At 52.6% G+C, this 17,630-nt stretch overlaps 1 protein-coding gene and 1 long non-coding RNA gene across 11 annotated transcripts in view; both read left to right on the top strand.

The window, feature by feature from the left end:
- Positions 1-17,630, top strand: part of LRRC7 (leucine rich repeat containing 7) — a 107,391-nt gene that overhangs the window by 88,163 nt on the left and 1,598 nt on the right. For 4 of the 10 annotated variants that reach the window (XM_068198986.1, XM_068198979.1, XM_068198983.1 and 1 more), the window contains 9 exons: positions 363-474; positions 680-860; positions 1,748-3,425; positions 5,126-5,275; positions 8,690-8,809; positions 10,524-10,742; positions 12,865-12,957; positions 14,358-14,432; positions 16,567-17,595. In XM_068198986.1, coding sequence (XP_068055087.1) covers positions 363-474; positions 680-860; positions 1,748-3,425; positions 5,126-5,275; positions 8,690-8,809; positions 10,524-10,742; positions 12,865-12,957; positions 14,358-14,432; positions 16,567-16,674 — 2,736 coding nt within the window. In that variant the 3' untranslated portion in view covers positions 16,675-17,595. Of the gene's footprint in view, positions 1-362; positions 475-679; positions 861-1,747; positions 3,426-5,125; positions 5,276-8,689; positions 8,810-10,523; positions 10,743-12,864; positions 12,958-14,357; positions 14,433-16,566; positions 17,596-17,630 lie in introns of those variants that run through there. The other 6 variants (XM_068198985.1, XM_068198981.1, XM_068198980.1 and 3 more) reach the window with 6 other exon arrangements.
- Positions 15,622-15,968, top strand: LOC137478893 (uncharacterized). The gene is made up of 3 exons (XR_011001860.1): positions 15,622-15,662; positions 15,702-15,801; positions 15,841-15,968. It is a non-coding gene; the product is annotated as an uncharacterized lncRNA (long non-coding RNA).

Below are 17,630 nucleotides of genomic sequence, written 5' to 3'. Positions count from 1 at the left end.
TGAGCGAGGAATCCTCCCTCCTGAAATACCAATTGTTTACACTCAATTTGTGTTTGTTTCTTTCTGCTGGCAGCATTTCTGGTGACCTTGACTTCCTCAAAAATGTTTACACGGCCTTGATGTATCTTGCAAGTTCCATCTGGTTTGTCCACATTTCCATAACGAGCACGTCACCCTAATTTTGAGGAGGATTTGTGTAGGATTAATTAGAACTTTCTGCTGACAAATTAGAACTTCCTGCACTGCCCGTGTGGTGGGTTTGGGGTGTTTGAATGATCACGAGAAGGCTGTGAGCTGTTTGTGAGCTGCAGTTTGAAGTGTTGCTGTTCCCTGTGCTGACTCTGCCTTGTTGTGTCCCTCAGGATGCCTTTGGACATCCTGGCAGCGAGATGAGGATAGGGGAGCTCCGTCCTTCCATGCCCGAGACGCCGCTCTACCCCCCAAAACTCGTCCTGCTGGGTAAAGACAAGAAAGGTACTGATGGATTTGCAGCCTTTGAGATGAAACCTTGTGATGGGGATGTTCCCCCTCTGCTTGTAAACCATAGCCCGTGGACATTTGTGCACGTATCAGTACAACCCAATACAATACAGTAATAGATTTAATTTAAAAATGTGTTTTTCTGGTGCTTCGTTCCCAAGTGCTGCCCCCTGAAAGCGTTTGCTGTGTTTTGTTTCAGAGTCGACAGATGAGTCTGAAGCAGATAAGATCCATTGTCTGAATAACAGCGTTTCCTCAGGCACTTACTCAGACTATTCCCCTTCCCAGGCTTCCTCAGGGTCCTCCAACGCGCACGTAAAAATGGGCTCCCTGCAGACCACGGCTAAAGAAGCAGTGAATAACTCTTTGTGGGGGAACAGGTGTGACATCTTTCCTGACACAGCTTCTGCTTCCCTTTTGTCCTCTCTGGGCCCTCAGAGTGACCCTGTTAGGGGGTTTGGGTTTAAAAATCCACGTTTTTGTCCCATGTTGGCTGTGCAGAGATGGCCGCCCTCCATATTCCATAATCCCACAGCTGGTGGTTCAGCTCTGTGCCATCTCCAGGCATTAAAGCTCCTGCAGGTGGATCTGCAGCTGTTGGTGTCCCATTATTGCTGTCCCAGCTCCCTCTGCCCTGGACCTCCAAAAAGGTTCTTGGAAAGCCATAACCTGCACTGGAAACATTCCAGGACCAGCCTGTCCTGTCTGTGCCTGCCCTAAATCCCCTCCCATTGTTCCCTCCACAGCTCTGCCCTGTTAAAGAGCTGGATGGGAACAAGCAAAATCTGCCTCTAGTGTCTCTGGTTAAAAAGTGGGGGAAACCTTCTGCTGCACTCATCCATTATTTTTCCAGCAGGAAGATCTGTTCAGCGGGATTTCTGGGAACACAGCATGGAGCCAGCCAGGCCTTTGAGTGACTTCTTAGCTTCTCCATGCGTGTCCTGGCAGAGTCTGTGCTCCGGGGCAGAAACCTGCTGCCACCATTCCCGTGCCAGTGGCACGACATCCATGGAGTTCCCAACAGCTTGAGAGTAGCTCAGTTGGTGCTAAAAACACTGAGGGGGCAGGTTTGATTCCTGGACTCAGTGACCCTTGTGTGGCCCTTCCAGCTGGGAATATTCCATGCTAAGAATCCCCGAAGTCTCCCGGTGCGATCCCGAAGCCAGAGCGTAGATGGGAGAAAGCTGAGTTGCTTTCCAAGGATGATGAGTGCTGGCGTGCTGGGACAGAGGACATTTTATCTTGTTCCCCTCTCTTGTCTTTGCAGGCTGGCCCAGTCGTTCCCACAGCCCCTGGAGACCAAGCCATTGCTGAGCCAGCGGGAAGCGGCTCCGGCCGGGAACGTCCCGGTGCGCCCGGAGCGGCGCCCGCTGAGCGACGCCTTCGCCGACAGCTGGAACGACAGCTCCCACTACGACAACACGGGATTCGTGGCCGAGGAGAGCACGGCAGAGAACGCCGGCACCAACCCCCTGCTGAGCACCAAATCCAGGAGCTCTTCCGCCCACGGGCGCCGGCCGCTGATCCGGCAGGACAGGATCGTGGGGATCCCCCTGGAGCTGGAGCAGCCCGCGCTCAGAAACACACACGACTCTGAAGTGCCTCCTCCCAATCCTTGGCAAAATTGGACCAGAACCCCCAGTCCTTTTGAAGACAGGACAGCTTTTCCTTCCAAACTGGAAAGCACCCCCAACACCAGCCCTTTGCCCGAGCGGAAAGATCACGTCAAGGAGTCCCCCGAAATGACGAGCACTTTCACTCCAGGAATTCCGTGGGAATATCACGATGCCAGCGCTAATAGGAGCCTCACAAACGTCTTTTCCCACATGCACTGTCGCCCAGACCCTTCCAAAAATGTCATCTCCATCAGCAAGAGCACGGAGCGGCTCTCCCCGATGATGCGGGATTTAAAAACGAACAAGTTTAAGAAGTCGCAGAGCATCGACGAGATCGACATCGGTGCGTACAAGGTGTACAACATCCCCCTGGAAAACTATGCATCCGGGAATGACACCGTGGGCCCCCACGAGAGGGTGGACAAGCTGCTGGGCCCGGAGCACGGCGTGCTGAGCATGTCCCGCAGCCAGTCCGTGCCCATGCTGGACGACGAGCTGCTGACCTACGGCAGCGTCAAGGTGCAGCCGCAGCACAAGGCGTCGGTCACCAAGAAGGTTTATCAGTTCGACCAAAGCTTCAACCCCCAGGGCGCCGTGGAGCTCCCGGCCGACAAGCGGCTCCTGCCGCCCTTCCAGCTCAACGCCGAGTACCTGCCCCAGCCGGCCAAGAGCCTGCCCCAGGAGCTGGTGAGCCCGCGGGGCTACCGCGGCTACGCGCCCGTGGAGCCCATGTTCTCCTTCTCACAGCCCTCAGTCGGCGAGGAGCCGGCGGCCGCCCCGTTCCCCGGCCCGGCCGCGCGCCCCGGCTTCCTGCGCAGGGCGGATTCGCTGGCCAGCTCGGCGGAGATGTCGGTGTTCCGCAGGGTGGGTGAGCCCCAGGAGCTGCCCCCGGCGGACAGGTACGGCCGGGCCCCGTTCCGTGGCGCCCCGGAGCGCCAGGGCAGCATGGCCGTGCCCGAGGCCCAGTTCCTCAAGCGCAACGGGCGCTACGAAGACGAGCACCCTTCCTACCAGGAAGTGAAAGCCCAGACTGGGAGCTTCCCAGTTAAAAACCTCACGCAAAGGAGGCCCCTGTCGGCACGAAGCTACAGCACAGAGAGCTACGGCACGGCCCAAACGCGGCCGGTCTCAGCGAGGCCCACCATGGCAGCTCTGCTGGAAAAGATTCCGTCAGACTATAACTTGGGTAACTATGGCGACAAGCCTTCCGATAGCAGTGATATAAAGCCGAGGCCTCCCCCTGGGAAGGGAAATGAGAGCTGTGCTAAAATGCCCGCTGACTGGAGACAACAGCTACTTAGACATATAGAAGCTAGAAGGTTAGACAGGGTATGTTTGGCATTTCTCTGCAATTAATGCCTTTAGTTGTGTGTTTCGCTCTGTCAAACGATTTGCACGTGCAGTGGTGACCACCAGAATTCCCAGGGATGAAATTCCTGCCGTGGTGTCAGAGGGACCGGCCCACCAAGGGCCCTGGGGGTGCTCAGCTGGAGTGAGGGATCCCAGAAAATCCAGAGGCTCCTCACTGATGATGTCCCTTGGGACAGTCACCAGGGTGGTGGCTCTGGGTCCTGGGTAAATCCAGAGGCTTCACGCTGGTGACGTTCCTTGGGGCAGTCAGTGGGGTGGTGATTCTGAAACCTGGGTAAATCCAGAGGCTCTGCCCCAGTGCCCGTCACGGGGGTGGTGACTCCTGCAGCTCTGCCCAAAATTAGGAAGAACCCTGAGGTTCTCCCCTGCCCACGGAAGCGCTGCTGGAGCCACCAGGTCAGTAACGACCGAGAGCTTGGAGAGGTGCTGGGCACGTCTTGGCAGTAAAAGGGAATAAAGGATAAAGAGAATAAGTAATAAAATGTATTTTAGCTCTGGTGTCACTGTTAGTGCAGGGGGCTTAAAAGTGTCTACAACAGAAATATCCCTGGGTATCCACTGCCACGGTTCTAATGGGAATGTGATCGTAACTCCTTTTAGCTGTAGGAAGTTATGCTGATTTGCCTTCTATCCAAAGGGTACTTTAGTGCATGATTCAGTCATTACCTGTTTAATGACCTAATCCATGAATCCGATTTACTCCGTGATCTGAAGTGGTTGTGACAAATTCCTGTGGTGAAATGCATTAAGGAGTCATTGCCAAATGTGTCCATATACTGCTTTATGCTAGAGCCTCCTAAGTTTGGTGTTAATATTCTCCTTACCTTCCAGTTGCTGGGATGTGATGACATTAAATTATCCTTAAGGATCAAATGGGGAAACTTCAAAAAGGGGCTCCAAGGCTGAAGCGTTTTCCTCCCTCAGTGCTTTTCCTTGTGCTGTGTAAACCCAGTGGAAACTGCCTCCTACCCAGGGAAACCAGTGGACCCTGAGCAGGGCCCTTCCTGGTGCAAATAAACCCTTGCCAGGTGTCGTTGGCTTAAGGAACATCTTTACACTTGGTTTACAACATGTATGAAGGGTGCTTTAACCCTGCAAAGCTGACGCTGGTGGCTGTCCCTAACCCCTGCGAGGTGGTTCCTGCTGGGTGCAGAGCTCCAAGGAGCTGGGCTGGGCTGGGCTGGGCTGGGCTGGGCTGGGCTGGGCTGCCTGCTGGAGCACAGGGGAGCAGCCCCTGTCCCTGGGGTGGGCACAGCACCCGTGTCCCTGCCCTGCCCAGCTCGTCCCACGTGGGCAGCCAGGCGTTCATGGAGCAGGGCTTCCCCAGGGGCTGCTCCTCCACGCCGGGCACGGCCCTGGCTGCACAGCCCACCCCGAATTTGGCCGTTTTTTTGCAAAAGCAAGACTTGTACCAGGTGAACTCCAGATGCCACCACCCCCCTTGTGCTGTCAGCGTGGAAGTCCTCTCTGGTGCCCATTTTCTGTACGAGGAGCAATGTACTCGCTTTGTGTGACCAGTGCATGCCTGGAGGAGCTATCGGTACTCGGTACTGTTTGTTGGCTTAAACTAAAACTCTGTGAACTTAACCATGTATGTGTGAGACTTAATTCTGAGCATGTGTGTTCATATGTGTCCCGTGGTTGTTTCCTCTACTCAGAGCGCTGCTTACAAACACCACACAGTTAGCCTTGGCATGCTGCACTCTGGAGGGGTTTCAGCCATGCATGCCGGCCGAAGCATGACTTTAAACTTGCAGCCTAAATCTAAATTTGAAAACCAAATGCTTCAAGAGCTACCTCTACCGAAAGTAAGTATGGGCTAGCCAGCATTCCCGGCATTCCTGGTTCATTAATGATCCTTGCTTCCTCCTGGTTTAGCTTCTGCCTCTTCCTCGTGCTTTTAGGATGCCCAGTCCACAAAGCAAGGCTGGCAGGGACGCAGCTCTGCCCCTTGGTGGCCTTGCTTTTTGGATTTTGGAGCTCCCTGGCTGTCATTCCTGCTCTCCTGCTCTCCTCACACAGGCCAGCGCTGTCATTTGCTCAGTGGGGAATGTGGGACTGGGACTGTTTGATCCTAGAAAAATGGGTGTGGGAATGTTAAACAGGCTCCAAGAGACAGGGGTTTTAATATCTGAGCATTAATTGGGTGTGCTGTAATATCTGATGGGTTTTGAACACGTTACCACACCCAAACCCATTTTAAACTTTGAGAAACACCTAAAAAAGGGAATATTTTCCTCATTCATTTTCTATGTATCTTATATTTATTATCAATATATTGTTGACTAGCAAAGACATGCAAAACTGTGTGTTCTCAAGGAATATCTGAAGGGAGAGGCACACAGGACAAGGCAGAGAGGGCCGTTCCTGCAGGATTCTCAGTGCCAGGGAGGAATGCTGAGACCTTTCCCTGCATCCTGAGGGATGGGCACGGCTCAGCCTCTCCCTGCCCTGGCGCAGGAGCTGAGGGGACAAATCAGCAGCAGCGGCTCTGTGAGCGATGAAAGGGCAGCAGAGCCCGGATCCCAGTGTTCCATCTGTGCTGGGAATTGCCAGGCGGCCCCTGTGGAACAGTTCCCAAAGGAGGCTTCCAAGGGTTCAGAGCTCAGATCCAAGGACTTGAGGAGAGCAGGATGATGCAGCAGCAGCAGCAGCAGGAGCTGGCCCAGAGCCGGCCCTGCTGCGCTTGCCCACCCCCCGCGTGCTCCAGCCGGAATTCCGGGCAACCCAGGGCAGGATGGCAGCACACAGGGAGCAGTGCCAGGCCTTCCCCAGTGTCCCCAGCCCTCCATCCCCTGTCACCTCCATGCCACGTCCCCCCAGGCTCCCGTGCTGCTCTGGGTCTGTGCTGCTCTGCGGTGGGGCGGGAGGCTCCGAGGGGATCCCACCTGGATGTGTGTGCTGGGCAGGGACGTCCCGGTGTTGTCTTTGCTTCCCAAGAACTTGTCTGTCTGCTCAGGTACCTGTCACGAGTCCCTGCAAAAATCCACTGGGCATCAGCCCCAAAGAGTGGCGCTGGTTCCCTCCACACGTTAGGAATGAGGTGGTTTGTGGCACTGCCAGGCTTTGAGGCTGTAGGTGAATGCGGATATTAATGATGGATGTCTGAGGAAATCCAGGAATCTGCTCTGTGATCTGTTTTGGGGTGTGGTCTGATGTGGATTACTCTGCTTTTCTATCTCACCAGCATTCCATTGATCCATATCCATAGAAACTGTGATGCTGAACTGCATTGAGGGGTTGTTCTCTCGCTGTACTCTTTGGGAAAATTATTGTTGGGAAAGACCACTGCAGGGGGAAATGACTGTTGGAAAAATGCCGTGTATATTTAGTGTTGTTTAATTTTATTGCTTCACACCTTCCACAGAATTTGCATTTCCTAAAGAATCCAGGCCACAGCAGTGTAATCCTTGCCTCTTCTGCTCCCTCCTTCCCGTGGCCTGGATTCAAGAGAGTAATGAGTGAGCTCTGGATGTCAGGAAATCAACTTTAACAATGAATTGCCTTGAAAATGTTCATTACATCAATCTGCTCCCTGCAGAAAATGTGGGAAGTGCTGCTTTTCCTCTTTTCCCCAGATTTCATGGAAGTGGAGCTGGCTTGCAGCCTGTCGCAGCTCAGAAAACAGCCAAAATTTTGGGGACAAATTCCTTTTGCCGCAGCAAATAAAATCCCAGGATTTCCCTGTTTCTGGAGGAGGCTGAGAGCACTCTCTGCATTTCCCCTTTTCCCTCTGGAGTGCAAACTCCCCTCTGCAGGTCAGGCCCAGCCCCCTCCAGAGGGATCCTTTCCACTTCTGGCTGCCAGTGAAAACTTTTAAAAGTTCATGGTTTGGTGCAGCCCATTCCCAAAATGGGAATTCCCACCTTCCTTGGCAACAGCAGTGAGGGGAGCAGTGAGCCTGGGGAGGCCACCCAGAGGGGTCCATAAATTGATCCCTCGGGATGTGAGTGGATTCCCAGGACAGCTCTGGAGGGAATTGCTCATTTTTCCATTTTAATGGGGGTAAAGAAAGCTCTGCAAGGAGATCCTGGGCTTTAAATAGGGAAAATGTTTTTTCTAGTGGTTTTTCATAGAAGGAAAATCACAAATTCCATGATTTTTCTGGAAGATCTCTTGAATGATGAAAGAATTATAATGGAAGTTTCCTTTCATTTTAAGTAATCAGGGTTGGACTTTTTTCACCTCATCTCAGAGATGTGATTTAAATTATAATTTCCTTCTATTTACTTTTCAGCTTCTGTTTAAAAACAGTTTTCAATGGAAAAATTTTGAAATTTCAAAGCAAATTTGATTAATTCTTCATCCATCTAGAGAAGTGTATCCTGATTTTTTGTTTTTACTCGAAGCTGGAGAACAAATGCCTGGAACGGCAGAGGGGAAGAATATTATTTTGTTCCTTTGCAGATTCCCTTTAATCAATATGCACTGGACTGTGCCAGGTGCTGTCAGTGGTGGGAAAATGCTGGAATTTTGGGAAGTCTGACACCCAAAAGGTGTTAGGAAAACTCCCAGTGATGATCAAGAAATAGAGGGACAGACAATGGAAACTCAGAGTGAGGCAGGAAAAGTCCAAACCCCCTCCAAAGTCCTGAAAACAGGGATGAAACAACCAGAGGGGAAAGTGACAAGGAAGAAACAGGAACAGGAGAGAAAAGGGAATTTATAAGCATTGAGGAAACTTTCCCTTTGTGTTGTGGCCATTCATGATGAGGCAAACATTGAATTCCAGGTTAATATTGTACCAAAAATGTCCCTGGCACAAGCCAGGAGGTTCTGGGAGCTGCACACGGAGCCAGCACAGCCTCGGCACTGCCAGCAGGGGATGTTTGCTGCAGAAAACACAAACAGCTCCTTTTCCTTGGTGGCAAAGCCTTCCTAAAAAAGGAAGGATTCCTGCTGCTGGAATGAGCAGTGAGAAAGTCCTAACTCCAGAATTAATGCCAGGCTGTATAAATATTGGAATTTTGCCAAAATCTGTTTCTCTGAAAGTAACGAGTCCCGTTCAATGAATTTTCTCTTCTCTCTCACCATTCATTATTCTCATTGTTTCTGTCCTGAACCTCTCAAGCCCTCCTGCTTGCAGACAGCCCCCCCAGTGATGCCGTGCTGGTGGAGCACCGGGCAGTAGTGCATTGCTGGGTTGTTGTGGAGGGTTGTCACTCCACTGGGTGTGGAGGGCTTGTGCTGGTGACTAAAGGCTGCCCTGCCTTTGTGAACAGACCCCGTCGCAGCAGAGCAGCCTCCTGGACAACGGGCAGGACGAGGTGGCCGTGGGCAGCCCCTGGACCCCGTACCCGCTGGGCCGGCGGGACGTGCCCCCCGACACCGTCACCAAGAAGGTAAGGGGTGCCACCAGCCCGCCCTGGGGACAGCAGGACAGCTCTGGGCAGCACTCGGGGCGTCCCAAGGCTTAGAGCAGCAGCTGCTGTGAGTTGAGGGCAGTGTTGTCATGGTGGCCCTGATGCCTTGTGAGGCTGCCCCGGAGCAGAGGCTGGGCAGAGTCACAGAATAAAGCAGGGACTGATCAAAAGGATCTCCTCCATGGATCCACCCTGGGCAGCACCAGAGCCCAGCCAGGGCTGCACCCAAGAGGAACCCAAATGGTCCCAAAATGCACGAGCGCTCCCGGGGGCTCTCCCTGGGATCAGCTCTGCTCCATGGGCACATTGCAGTTCACTGTCCCATTCCAGCTTTAGCCCGTGCAGTCCCATCCTGCTTGTTTTTCTCTCTCCAGCCCACGTTGTTTGTGCTCCTGGGCCTGAGGTTTGGATCCTTTGTCCTCGGTGCCCAGCTGGAGCAGGAATTGTTTTGTCTCCCTGCTCTGTGCAGAGAGCTCACCATCCCCTGATGTGCAGCCCAGAGCCACACACTAAAGCAGCTCAGAATGTGAAAATATAAAAGCCAAACCTGAGGCATCAGCCCTTTGTGTGCTCTGGCTCTGCTGTGGGCAGTGGGCACGGAGGGCTGGGCAGGGCTGCTCCTGCAGGGTGTCATCCCGAGGTTTCACCCCAGAGATGTTCAGTCCATAAACAGCACGAGTGGTGGGGTGGCTCCAGCCCAGCCCTGCACAGGCACAGCCCTTTTGCTGATAAACTCCCAGGAAAAGGGTCTCTTCCTGGTGCTTCTGTGCTGCTGGATATTGAACTCCAGTGGCTGCCCCTCCCAGCCCCAGCTCTGCTGGTGGGTTCAGGAGCTGCTGTGGCAGTAAAGCTGGAGAATGGAGAATCCTCACGAACCGTGCTGGAGGAGGAGCTGCAGGGATGAGCCAGGATAATGACAGGGATCATGTCAGGAGATCCATCCTGCCCAGCCCTGGAGCCGCAGCAGTGAGCGACACCACGATGTGCACACTGGCCCCTGCGGTGTGGGAGGATCCCAAGGAGCTCCTGCTGCTCCAAGCTTTTATCCTTGGCTTCACAGGGAGATGCAGCCAGGGATCCCTGAGTGCAGGAGGATTGCTGGGGGATGGAAACAAAAGCCACCGCTCCCAGGATGCCTCCAGGCACGGGAGTGGGAGGAGGAGGAGGAGGAGGGAAGCTGATGGTGTGGGATGGAGCTGGCCCTGACAGCCGAGTTGTTTGTCCCCTGATCTGCAAGAAATCGGGCTGAGCAATGTCCGAGCCCTGCATTTCCCAGCTCCAGAGGCCAGCAGGGGATGTTTATCCAAGTGTTTATGTGAAAAACTTGGCCAGGGTGAACTTCTCTTTCACAAATCTAAAGGCTTTTTCCCTCCTTGAAAATAGAACATTAAAATCCATGCAAAAATCTGAGAACCACAGGGAATGTTCTGGTATCGCTGCCGCGTGGGAAAATGCCGCCAGTCTTTCCAGTTAATATATTTGATAATATTTTTATATTTTAGCAACATTCCAGTGGCTTTTCCCCTTTGCTGGAGTGCAGGGGCTCAGCTCCTCAGGGAAATGGGATGTGAGGGAAGGAGGTGCCTGCCCGGGGCAAGGTTCAGCGCTGGGGCCGGGCGGTGTGCGGGCTCTGGGAGCCGCGGGGCTCTGGGAGCCGCGGGGCCGGCTGCTCTAACGCCATGCTTGCCCACAGGCAGGTAGCCACATCCAGACGCTGATGGGCTCGCAGAGCCTGCAGCACCGGAGCCGGGAGCAGCAGTACGAGGGCAGCATGAACAAGGTGACCATCCAGCAGTACCAGCCCCCTCTGCCCATCCAGATCCCGTCCTCGCAGGGCTCCCGGGCCCCCCAGCCCCAGCGGTGCCTCATCCAGACCAAGGGCCAGCGCAGCACCGACGCCTACCAGGAGCAGGTAGGCACGGGGGCGCCGGGCAGCTCCGGGCACCAGCAGCCCCCGGTGCCTTCTGCAGAGTGCCCCGGGAGACGGGAACCTGGGGCAGGAGTGGGGCACCTGAGCCGGGCAGCACAGGGGAGGGGACTGGAGGAGCTCTGGTGGGGCTGGAGGAGCTCTGGTGGGGCTGGGAGAGTTCTGGTGGGGCTGGAGGAGCTCTGGTGGGGCTGGAGGAGCTCTGGTGGGGCTGGGAGAGCTCTGGTGGGGCTGGAGGAGCTCTGGTTGTGCTGGGAGAGCTCTGGTTGAACTGGGAGAGCTCTGGTGGGGCTGGGAGAGCTCTGGTTGGACTGGGAGAGCTCTGGTGGGGCTGGAGGAGCTCTGGTTGTGCTGGAGGAGCTCTGGTGGGGCTGGAGGAGCTCTGGTGGGGCTGGAGGAGCTCTGGTGGGGCTGGGAGAGCTCTGGTGCGGCTGGGAGAGCTCTGGTGGGGCTGGAGGAGCTCTGGTTGTGCTGGGAGAGCTCTGGTTGTGCTGGGAGAGCTCTGGTTGGACTGGGAGAGCTCTGGTTGTGCTGGGAGAGCTCTGGTTGTGCTGGGAGAGCTCTGGTTGTGCTGGGAGAGTTCTGGTTGTGCTGGGAGAGCTCTGGTTGGACTGGAGGAGCTCTGGTTGTGCTGGAGGAGCTCTGGTTGTGCTGGAGGAGCTCTGGTTGTGCTGGGAGAGCTCTGGTTGGACTGGAGGAGCTCTGGCTGGGCTGGGAGAGCTCTGGTTGGACTGGGAGAGCTCTGGTTGGGCTGGGAGAGCTCTGGTTGTGCCGGAGGAGCTCAGGCTGGGCTGGGAGAGCTCTGGTGGGGCTGGAGGAGCTCTGGTTGGACTGGGAGAGCTCTGGTTGGACTGGGAGAGCTCTGGTTGTGCTGGAGGAGCTCAGGCTGGGCTGGGAGAGCTCTGGTTGGACTGGGAGAGTTCTGGTTGGACTGGGAGAGCTCTGGTTGTGCTGGAGGAGCTCTGGCTGGGCTGGGAGAGCTCTGGTTGTGCTGGAGGAGCTCTGGCTGGGCTGGGAGAGCTCTGGCTGGACTGGAGGAGCTCCGGCTGGGCTGGGGACAGGCTAGGTCCATCCCTTCCCCAGCACCAACCACCAATACCCATTTTCTCCCAGACTGACCCAGTGACACCGTTTGGAATTGAGGTCCCTGGGCAGAGCTGGCATTCCTGGGTCAGACTGAATTAAAAATTCAGCTTCTGCCCTTTCCACAGTGGCCCGGTTGAGTGGCAGCAGGGCAGGGCTTTGGTGGGACCCTGCTCTGCTCAGACCTGCCCAGCACAGCCCAGCTGCTGCCCCAGTGCCCCAGCCTGGCACAGGCACTGGGGAGTTTCCTCATTCCCTGCTCCTGTCCCTCAGATTTGTCCCTCAGCAGGGCTGTGAGAGGGAGCAGAATGAGGCGCAGAGCCATCCCCAAACCTCTCTCCTGTGGGAGTGTCAGTGGAGCCCCGGAGCAGCTCCTGCCCCACATCCCTGATGTTCAGCGCCTGCTGGGGGAGGACGTGCTCACACCAGCTCAGGGCACGGCCACGAAGCTCTCTGAGCTCATTTTTATTGTATATCCAATTCCCCGGCGCTCTTTGGAGCCACCCTGACTAGAAGAGGAGGCTCAGCTCTGATTCCTGTGGCATTGCAGGCTCCCAGATCCCAGCAGTGCCCCAGAGATCCCAGAGGATTTTATCCCTTGCCTTTGTCCCAGGGGTGCTGCACGTCTGGCTCCTCCTGGGAAAATAAAATTACACCAAAGCCTCACTGATGGGTTTAAACCAGTGTTCAAGTGAAAAACTTGGCCATGGTAAACTTCTCTTCCACAAATCTAAAGTGTTTTGTCCTGCTCAAAAAGAGAACATTAAAATCCATGCAAAAATCTGAGAACCACAGGGAATGTTTTGGTATTGCTGCCGTGTGGGAAAATGCTGCCAGTCCTTCCCGTTTATATATTTTATAATTTTATAATTTCATAATATTTTTATATGTTAGCAATATCCCAGTGGCTTTTCCCATTTGGTGGAGTGCAGGGGCTCAGCTCCTCAGGGAAATGGGGTGTGAGGGAAGGAGGTGCCTGCCCGGGGCAAGGTTCAGTGCTGACACCCCTGTTTTTCCTACCTAGTTTTGTGTGAGGATAGAGAAGAATCCTGGCCTTGGGTTTAGCATCAGTGGTGGAATAAGTGGACAAGGAAATCCATTCAAACCTTCTGATAAGGTAAGTTTGAAGTTCCTCTCTCCCTGCTCCTTGTTTCAGAGGTCACAGAGCGGAGGCAGAGAACAATGAGGGGGATGTTTGTACCTCTCTGTTGGTGTAATTGAAAGATTTTCCCCCCCATACTTTGGTTTTGGGGTCGTTTTTTTGGTTGTTTGTTTATTTTAGCAGAGTGTTGTTTGCTTGTTTTCCCAGTTAAAGAAGATGAGGGAATCAAGCATCAATCCCATGAGTGTCTGGCCCGTATTCCCTGGACAAGATAATTTTTGGGCCGTTTTCTGGAGAATTGTCTCTCTCACTTTTTAAGAATTGCCTTAGACCCCAATTAATCTTTTAATCAATTAATTAGAGTTATATTATATTATATATATCATAGTATAGTATAAACAATATATATATTATATATAAATATATATGATATTATATGATATTATGTGATATTATGTGATATTATGTGATATTATATGATATGATATGATATGATATGATATGATATTATATTATATTATATTATATTATATTATATTATATTATATTATATTTTCCTTTCATTTTATTTTATTTTATTTTATTTATTATATTTTACTATACTAAAGTACAGTATCATCCCTGGAGGCTGAAATTCCAGGGTTTGTAGCTGCTGTGTCAAATAAAAGCAGCCTGGAAGTCCCTGGATCCTTTCAGTCCCCATGGCAGCAGATGTCTCCTGCACCGGGAGTTAAAACTGACACCTGGTGGTGGTCAGGGACACTCAGGGTTCATTTTGGGAATTGCACATTTAAGAGAAATCGATTTGCAATAGAAGGAGGCCACGGAAACTCCAGCGTGTGCCGAGTCCCAGCTGCCAGGGCTGTAGGACTGGGACGTGGACTCGTACCCCTGTGGATTAGTGTCTGGTGCCACGGAACTGACTGGAGGTCGTTGGAAAAGGAGGCCTTGAACACACTCCTGGAGCTGACGTGCTTGGATAATACTGGATTCGTGTTGCAGGGACAGTGAGAACTTCCATAAATATTTCAAATAATGAAATTGAAGCTGTGCTTCTAGAGGAAGCAAAGATTGCTGTACTGATCACGATACACATCATTCCAAGAATTGACACTTGCTCCATTTTAATTACCCTCCTGACAAGCTGCCACTCTTGCCCTGTTCACGCTGGACTTTCTTTGTGATGTGGGATTTTAGTTTAAATTTATCCACAAGTATTGATAAGTGCTGAATGTCCCAGAGAGCTGCTCCACCCCAGCCTGGTGTTTGACAGCAAACACAATAACCCAGTTTGCTGTTAACCCACCTCCAGGGTATGCAGAGGCCCCAGGCCCCAGCTAGGGAGGGAGCCCCGTGTTTTTTGGGATGTAGTTCTTGGAGAAAGCATCCTAACCTGTGTTACTTCTGACTTATAGGGTATCTTTGTTACTAGGGTTCAGCCTGACGGCCCTGCCTCCAGCCTGCTCCAGCCCGGAGACAAAATCCTCCAGGTAGGGATCCTGGGGAGTCCTGGGCTCAGAGCTCAGCCTGAAAGCACAGTGGGTGGTGTTTGCAGCAGGACTGAGCTGCCTGCGGTGTTTGGGGGGACTCCAATATTGATTTACAGCTGTTAACCCTCACCTCCACCCTGTGCCCACTTCTGGGCACCCCAAACCAGAGCCTGAGGGGCTGGAGCGAGTCCAGGGCAGGGAACGGAGCTGGGAAGGGGCTGGGGAATCCCTGAGGGAGCTGGGAAGGGGCTCAGCCTGGAGAAAAGGAGGCTCAGGGGCCCTTGTGGCTCTGCACAGCTCCTGACAGGAGGGGACAGCCGGGGGGTCGGGCTGTGCTCCAGGGAACAGGGACAGGAGGAGAGGGAACGGCCCCAGGCTGGGCCAGGGCAGGCTCAGGGTAGAGGAATTTTTCCCTCAAAGGGAGGTCAAACCCTTTGGCTTGTTTGGGTATCAAATTTCTCCTGCTTTTCCTGCTGAGGTCTGACAGTGCCCTCCCAGTCATTCCCAGAGAACCCCAGAACCACAGAACCCCAGAATCTCAGAACCCCAGAACCCCAGAATCTCAGAATCCCAGAACCAGAGAATCCCAGAACCCCACAATAACAGAATCCCAGAATCCCAGAACCACAGAATCCCAGAACCCCACAATAACAGAATTCCAGAATCCCAGAACCACAGAATCCCAGAACCCCACAATAACAGAATTCCAGAATCCCAGAATCACAGAATTCCAGAATCCCAGAACCACAGAATCACAGAATCACAGAACCCGAGAATCACAGAATTCCAGAATCCCAGAACCACAGAATCCCAGAATCCCTAGGTTGGAAGAGACTTTCAAGACCACCGAGTCCATCCCAGCCCCAACGCCCCAGCCAAACCCTGGCACCCAGTGCCACCTCCAGGCTTTTTAAACACACCCAGGGATGGTGACTGCACCACCCACCCTGGGCAGCCATTCCAGAACTTTATCACCCTTTCTGGAAAAGCTTTTTCCCAATATCCAGCCTAAATTCCCCTTGGTGCAGCTAAGGCTGTGTCAGGACCCTGATCAGCCCCAGCCATTCCCCCTTTGTCCCCCTCAGCCCCTCATTCCAGATTCTCCAGCCTGATCCTCCCTCTGGAGTCTGTCCCTACCTGTGCCACCAGCTGGGGCTTGGGGAGAGGATCCATCTCCCCCCACAGCCTTGGATAGCTCCCTCTGGAAGGGGATAGCTCCCTCTGGAATGGGTCAGCTCCCACTGGAATGGGATAACTCCTCTGGAATAGGATAACTTCCTCTGGAATGGGTGAGCTCCCTCTGGAATAGGATAACTCCCTCTGGAATGGGTGAGCTCCCTCTGGAATAGGATAACTCCCTCTGGAATGGGTGAGCTCCCTCTGGAATGGGATAACTCCTCTGGAATAGGATAACTCCCCCTGGAATGGGTGAGCTCCCTCTGGAATGGGGTAACTCCTTCTGGTATGGGTGAGCTCCCTCTGGAATGGGGTAACTCCCTCTGGAATAGGATAACTCCCTCTGGAATGGGATAACTCCTCTGGAATAGGATAACTCCCTCTGGAATGGATGAGCTCCCTCTGGAATGGGATAACTCCCCCTGGAATGGGTGAGCTCCCTCTGGAATGGGTCGGGTTGGACAGGGCTTGGCGCAGCCTGGGACAGTGGAAGGTGTCCCTGCCATGGCACTCTCCTCACACTCTGCTCCATGATCTCCCTCGGATCTTCCAAATCCCTGAGATCCCCCCCACCCCACAGTGCAGAATTCTGGGATTCCATTAATGCCTCATTTTGGCACGGTTGTCAGTGTATTTGGAATCTCCCCTGCCCGGAATTTGGATTCCTCTTTCCCAGGGGAAAGGTATTTTATTGTGTTAAGGCTTTAAGCATGGTCAGACCCCAGAGCCATCCCAGAGTCACAGCATGATTTCAGTGGGAATGAAATCATTCCTTGGAGCCCCCAGCCCAGCCCTGAAACCATTCCACGGAGCACAAGAGAAATGTGTGCTTTGTGCACATGAGAAACCCCTGTGTGTTCATTATTTATTTCAGCCTTGCTTTTAATTGCCAAATAGCCCTTTTTTTCCCCCAAAACAAGCCACTAAAGCCTCTTCCCTTGTGTTTTCCCTGCTGCAGGCCAACGGACACAGCTTTGTACACCTGGAACACGAGAAGGCTGTGCTCCTACTGAAGAGTTTCCAGAACACAGTAGACTTAGTTATCCAACGTGAGCTTACTGTCTAAATATTTTTTTATAAATAGTAAATATGTCTAGCCAGATCTAATGTTCAAAAGGATTTATACATAGGAAACCAATTTTTTGCCAATTGCTGGACCAATGGCAAACAGTAGTGCCAAATGTATAATACTCTATGTTAGTACCAATCATCGGGAGAAAATATAAGAATTAACTCTATAAATATATTGTTCATGTGGCTCCGTATTAGTTTTACTTGTCAGCCTCTGGCTGTGCATTGGTGCGTTTTTTTAACCAAGTTCCTTCTTAAAAGTCAATTTCATATGATTTCAAAACACAGAAGCACATACAAATCCTTTAGGAATTCTGCTGTCCATCAGAAACACTGCCTCAAAGTTGTATATGCCTTTATAAAGATGAAATATATTAACCTGTACTTCCCATGAAATATTTCTATCATGTCGCATACGAAAGTATAGAGAAGAAAATATTTTCATAAACACCTCAAAGAAAGTATATATTAAATTAAATTTAATAATGTTCATTTATTTTCAATGCAAAGATATTCTATGCCTTATGAAAATACCTGTACATATGCCGTGTGTATAGCTGGCTCCGTAGGGATCAGGAACAATTCACTACACAGGGTGAGAGACTTCTCCAGCTGTAACTCTGGGACCTCGGGACAAGGAGCCCATGTGGGAATGGGATGGCTCCCTCTGGAATGGGAAAACTCCCTCTGGAATGGGTCAGCTCCTTCTGGAATGGGATAACTCCCTCTGGAATGGGTCAGCTCCCTCTGGAATGGGTGAGCTCCCTCTGGAATGGGAAAACTCCCTCTGGAATGGGATAACTCCCTCTGGAATGGGATAACTCCCTCTGGAATGGGATAGCTCCTTCTAGAATGGATAAGCTCCCTCAGGAATGGGATAACTCCCTCTGGAATGGGATAGCTCCTTCTAGAATGGGTGAGCTCCCTCTGGAATGGGATAACTCCCTCTGG

The sequence above is a fragment of the Anomalospiza imberbis genome, chromosome 9 (genome assembly GCF_031753505.1).
Source record: "Anomalospiza imberbis isolate Cuckoo-Finch-1a 21T00152 chromosome 9, ASM3175350v1, whole genome shotgun sequence".
NCBI classification, from domain to species: domain Eukaryota; kingdom Metazoa; phylum Chordata; class Aves; order Passeriformes; family Viduidae; genus Anomalospiza; species Anomalospiza imberbis.
This window is presented reverse-complemented; position numbering and strand designations above follow the sequence as displayed.